The sequence below is a fragment of the Sinocyclocheilus grahami genome, unplaced genomic scaffold (genome assembly GCF_001515645.1).
Source record: "Sinocyclocheilus grahami isolate Dianchi unplaced genomic scaffold, SAMN03320097.WGS_v1.1 scaffold1844.1, whole genome shotgun sequence".
Lineage (NCBI taxonomy): Eukaryota > Metazoa > Chordata > Actinopteri > Cypriniformes > Cyprinidae > Sinocyclocheilus > Sinocyclocheilus grahami.
In genome coordinates, this window is record NW_015507023.1 from 213,289 (window position 1) to 219,596 (window position 6,308).

The 6,308-nt window shown below is 36.8% G+C and overlaps 1 protein-coding gene across 1 annotated transcript in view; it reads right to left on the reverse strand.

Moving 5' to 3' along the window:
* Positions 1 to 2,370, reverse strand: part of klf6b (Kruppel like factor 6b) — a 5,827-nt gene extending 3,457 nt beyond the window's left edge. Inside the window, exons 1-2 of the mRNA XM_016259436.1 lie at positions 2,116 to 2,370; positions 592 to 1,063 (exon numbers count right to left, since the gene is read on the reverse strand). Coding sequence (XP_016114922.1) covers positions 592 to 1,063; positions 2,116 to 2,217 — 574 coding nt within the window. The 5' untranslated portion in view covers positions 2,218 to 2,370. The remainder of the gene's footprint in view (positions 1 to 591; positions 1,064 to 2,115) is intronic.
* Positions 2,371 to 6,308: the final 3,938 nt, after the last annotated feature.

Below are 6,308 nucleotides of genomic sequence, written 5' to 3' on the forward strand. Positions count from 1 at the left end.
TATATATATATATATATATATATATATATATATACACACACACATACAGTATATTCTTGAGGTCCAAACTAAAAAAAAAATGGTGCACAGAAACAACAGAGGGCATGTAGTAGATTGTGTACAGCAGGTTTTCAGCAACGCTTTGACTATGTTGATCATTTAGATGTCTCAAAATGTGCAAATTATGATATATTAGGCATTATATATTATATTAAGCATTAAAAATATGATACAGTAGGTTTATGGGGTCAAAAAAGCTAACATTTGAATAAAAACTATAATAGTTTATAAATAATACTAATAACACTGATGCACTGAAACTGTGAATAGGAAACATTTACATTTAGCCTACACATTAGGCAGACGCTTTTATCTGAAGCAACCTAAATTGCATTCAAAGCATGCTGTTATGATTTTGTGAAGGCTTTAAGAGTGGTTTTAAAAATATGCTTTGTAAGGCAGCGTATTGAAGCGACTTTCAACGTGATCCAAATGGGAGAAGTTTTGTTTCCCAAAGCTGAGAACACTGTTGTGGCAACAGTAAATTAAAATACAGGTTGGACTATAGACGCTCACACAGAAACTGCTTACCGGTGTGTGTGCGGTGATGTGCTTTCAGATGAGAGCTCTTGGTGTACACCTTCCTGCAGCCGTTGAAGTAACAGCGATGAGCTCTCCTTCGTCCTTCAGATGACCCCTCACCTTTGATCTCATCCCCTCTCGCCCCTTCTGCATCTTCTTTACCCTCCATGAGAGGGAGTGAGGGCGGCGTCGGGGGGGTGTGTGCGATTACATGCTGCTGCTCAGATACGCTGTGATCCAGTGGGTGTGTGAGCACATCAGCAGATGCAGTGATCTTCTTACAGCTGCCGAATGGCAAATGGGAAGCCGTAGCGATCCCGTCCTGCTTGGGGATGGAAGCTTCCGGCAGGGACGAGTTCGGTTCAGTCCCACAGCAGCGTAGAAACTGATTCCAAAGATTGTCAGACTCGCATACTGATCTCAGATCAGCTGCAGAGACGTAAGGCTCATTCTGCAGATAGCGCTCAAGCTCCAGACAAGTCTATAAGAGAGAATCAAGCGCAATCAAACACCAACCAGAATACTTTGCAAGTAGGAAAAATTCTAAGATGAAATTGAAAACTCTAAAATGAAATTCTTTCTTCTGTGGAACACTAAATGTGAGGTTTAGCACAATATCAGTGGTGCTCTTTCCTAAACGATTAAAGTAAATGGAAATGAACTCTGTTGCGCTCCAATAATGATATAAAGGTAACATAAAAGTAGTCTTCTGTGGAACACTAAATGTGAGGTTTAGCACAATATCAGTGGTGCTCTTTCCTAAACGATTAAAGTAAATGGAAATGGACTCTGTTGCGCTCCAATAATGATATAAAGGTAACATAAAAGTAGTCTGTACTCAGATATCACTGAATAATGCTTTGCATTTCTATATGTTCCTCACATGATACTTTATGGTGATTTTTGGTGCTGTACATTGTTTTGGAAAAGAGCAGCTCAGAGATTCAGTGTGGCACAGAAGAAAATATATAAGTTTTGAAATGACATTAGCGTGTGTAAATGATGACAGAATTATTATTTTTGTAAATTCATATTTAAAATATAACAGAAAAGCCTACGGCGGATTCTTTTGTGACACCTTATGCCATATAATGTCACATTTTTCTAACCATGACTTTAAGCAATATGTCTACACGTAAAATGAGTAAAACATTTTTTTTAAATAAATAAATAAACAATAGATAAATAAATGAGCAACCCAGCCTACCTGGAGATATTAGTAAAAAAAAAAAAAAACGCTTAAGACTAGGGTGAAAATTTACTATGCTAAAAAATGAGCATCATATGAATAGGCTAAATAACATTTAGAAATATATTCAAATAGAAAAGTGCTATTTGAAATTGTAATATTGCACAAAATTACTATTTTTAACTGTAGTTTTGATTTTTTTAAAATACAGCCTTGGTGAGAATAAGAGACCTATATCTATAGGTATATAGATCATATATATATATATATATATATATATATATATATATATATATATATATAGATCAAAGTATTTGATGAATAAAGCTGGTGGTTTATATTACCTGTTGCCAGTACTCCTCTAGAGATGGTAATGCGGACAGGTATCCCGTGTCAAGGACACTCTGTAGCTCCTGGAAAATACTACACATGGGAATAACATCCATATTCCTCCCACACTCCCAGATCTGTCAAACCCAGCTGGAAATCCTGGAGAAGGCGCTTTCCCGCTGGAGGTAAGGCAACAGTTTGTTTGTCTCTAGCGGACGCTCGGCTGCACAGAAGCGAATGCAAACTTCCAATTTCAAAACAAGCGAAACGCATTGAGTGACGTCACCAGCGGACAAATCAGAAGCGACCGGCTAGTGCCCCGCCCACCGTCTCAACTCCACCCAATGGGTGAGTCCGTCTGCAGATCTAGTTGAGGATTGGTCATCGGTATGTCTCTCTGTGTGATGATTGGTGGGTTGTAGTTGGCGCTATTTCTGGGGAGGTATATAAACATACCCCCTTCTTTGCAAATGAGGAAGTTGTGGTACTTGTACATATGTTTACGAGCATAGATGGCTGACTGTACTCTTCGGTAACTCTCTCTCTCTCTCTCTCTCTCTATATATATATATACATACAGTATCCACCTTTTTCTTCAACGCGGAAGTAAGCCTATGGGTGAGACTTCCGGTTCATTAGCCGCTACAGGTAAATAACGAGGAGAATAACAACGTGCAGTAAACGGTAAAACTGTTTGCACTACAAACCAGTGTGTTCATAATTTCAGATAATACATTAAAATAATATGATAAGACACACCAACTTTCGATATCAAGCAGCAAAACGAACTGTTTTGTTCAGCTAAAAATAGCTGGACGGAGTGGACGCAGATGAGACCGGAAGCCAGACCCATAGAATTTACAAATGGCCACGCCCATTTTTACGACAAGAACAAGGTGGATAGCCTACAATGTAAAAAATACATCCGTAAAATAGCATAAAAAGTACTTGCAGCTCATTACAACAAGTATGACTTTGTTAGCATGCAACATAATGCATAATGAAAGTGAGAGGAAGAGCTATTCACAGATAACCTTACCCACAAATGAGCTGGGTAACTGAGACACTAATTCCAATGATTCTCGTTGAGTCTTGTGAACTGGATCAGTCTGATTCATGAACAAATCACCGAGACTAGGTGAAGTGGTTCCCTGAAAGGATATGACTCAATACAACTCAAATTTGAAATAGGCCTGCAGGGTGACATACACTGCATTACTTCATGCAGTATAATGCGATACTGTAATATTGCCTCGAAGTGTAATGTTCAGTTACTGTTCATCATCAGAGCAACAGTGGGAAACTAAACAATAATCAGTAGCTAACAAGTGAATAAATACATGGAGGGCATTTGAGGTAAATCAGATCTGAATCAATTTGTGATGTCTGTGTGTGTTATTGTGCTTTCCACACCCATAAAAGCCTTGGATCAGAAATACTGAGGTAAGGATTACTGAAAGTAAATACCTGGAAGCATGAACACATAACTCTGTTATCCTGAGACCCATACATTTTTTACCTCTTAAAACCACTGTGACATGTCAGTCTGTGCTTACAATCATAACTTTCCCCCCTTTATCAAGACTGTGTGAATGGATAATGCACACATACACATGCACAAACATGCACGTACACACAGACAGGGGAGTGTGTACAGTGGTGGTGACTCATATTTTCTGTGATTACACTCATACTGTTTGTATTCAGGCTAGCACACATGCTCTCATTCATTCCGTCAAAGGTAATATTTTGCAACATACTGGAAATCACAGAGATTATTTTCATGGTATTCATGACTACACATAGTAACAGACATCCACACAAACACAAATAAGTAGATGCCCACAAATGAACAATAAAAACAAATAAACAGAATAAAATGAAAAATTATACAGTCATAAATGAAACATGGACAAAAAATTATTATAATTTAAACCCAATAACCAGCAAGCCTAAGCATAAAATGTCAAAAGTAATCACACAAATTGCACTACACAAACCCACAAAAAAAATTAAGTGTGATTTTGAGTACTACAAAGTTGTTTTGGCAGATTGTAATTTGAAAAGGAAGTAAAAATAGATCATGTTGGAAGTGGCGCAGAAAATGTGTGAAGAACAAGCTGTGTGATGCTAAATGTTCACAATCTATTTGTAATAATTTTACAAGCAATCCATTTCACTGAATCAATTCAAAACAAGATTCATTTGTGGCATCACACACAAATGTTCAAATCTCCAGATGTGGTATTTTTTATACATTACAATGTTAATAACATAATATTCCTTTTTTTTGTTATATGGTACATAAAAATAATCAGTTTTCTTATTTAGTTTAATTTTTACTGTATTTATTGCATCAAACATTTTTTTAAATCTGTCAGTGCTTATTTGGTTAAACTGACTGGTCCTTCTAAGCCATTTCAGAGCAAATACACAAATATTGATCATGTGACTCAGTAAAACACACACACATCATTCAACATTCAAACGCCTGTAGGCTGAATCTCAAACACAAACACATTTGTTAACAAGAAGTCACCTCTGGGAAATTTTTATTGTGTTAGTGTGCCATTTTCCCATGATCCCTCATATTGAGCCTGATAAAAGTCATTACTAATGAGATGGAACTTAATTGAAGTAAAAAAAAAAAGATGTACAAGACATCACAGGTTTGAATACTCAGCAGGGTGTGTGACTAAATGTGAGAGCATATTGTTATAAACTAGTGAGACTCTCACACGTGTGATTGAGAAATGTTCTTTATAAGGGATTGACATTGCAAAATTGATGACAATATGAATTTTGCATCATTATTGTATCTCGTTGTGTGGGCCTCGCATTGTGTTTGTTTTGTGATTTGGTTCTTTGTGGTTGTGTGGATGTCTGTGAAAGGAACTACAAAAATACCTTGAATGTGTGTATGTGCGTGTGTCTGCTCTGTTCCAGCTTGCTAACGTTATTATGTAATAATGTTTCAGCAAGTATAGAGCTGGGTAATAACTGATTACATGTAATCTGGATTACGTAATCAGATTCCAAAAATGAACTACTTGTAATTCGATTTAAATTCATTAGATAGCAGCTCTCAGTAATATGTGTCGGGTCCCCGCTATGATAGTAGCAACATTCACAAATGTTCACAGAACAAGCGGGAACCCAGTGTGCCTGTAGCTTTCTCTACTTCTGTTTTATCACATGATAGAAAGTCTAAGGCCTTCTCATGCCGTACGGCTGACCCATCTAATCTGCGGCCTATTATGCATCGAACTAAGATTTCTGTAGAGACAAAAAGTAACGCCGTCAAGTTAGCATTTCTAAACATTCGCTCACTAAAAAAGAAATACTTTGTGATCAATTAATTAATAACCACAAACAACCTGAATTTTATGTTTCTAAACAAAACATGGCTAGAAGGCAGCTGCAGTGCAACGGTCCTCAATGAAACAGCCCCTCCTAACTTTACTTTCATGAGTGTTTCTGTTTTATCACATGATAGAAAGTCTAAGGCCTTCTCATGCCGTACGGCTGACCCATCTAATCTGCGGCCTATTATGCATCGAACTAAGATTTCTGTAGAGACAAAAAGTAACGCCGTCAAGTTAGCATTTCTAAACATTCGCTCAATAAAAAAGAAATACTTTGTGATCAATTAATTAATAACCACAAACAACCTGAATTTTATGTTTCTAAACAAAACATGGCTAGAAGACAGCTGCAGTGCAACGGTCCTCAATGAAACAGCCCCTCCTAACTTTACTTTCATGAGTGTCTGCAGGACTGTTAGGAGAGGTGGAGGTGTAGCTGCTCTGTTTAAAGATGTATATCAATGCAAGCACGTGTTATTTGGTCAGTACTTGTCTTTTGAATATTTAGGGATTGTGCTGAAAGGTGCTCCACGCATTCTGTTTATCATTATTTACAGGCCTCCAAAATACTCTCCAGCCTTTGTTGAAGAGTTCACAGAACTGTTATCAATGATTTCCTCAGAGTTTGACTGTTGACTGTTTTGCTATTGCAGGGGATTTTAATATTCACATAATAATGCAGAAATCTAAACTACACAAAAAAATTATATATATATATATATATATATATATATATATATATATATATATTTACTGTATATATGTGTATATTTAAACACGTTTGACCTGATCCAGCATGTGCATGGACCCACACACAATCGTGGACATACTCTAGATTTAAT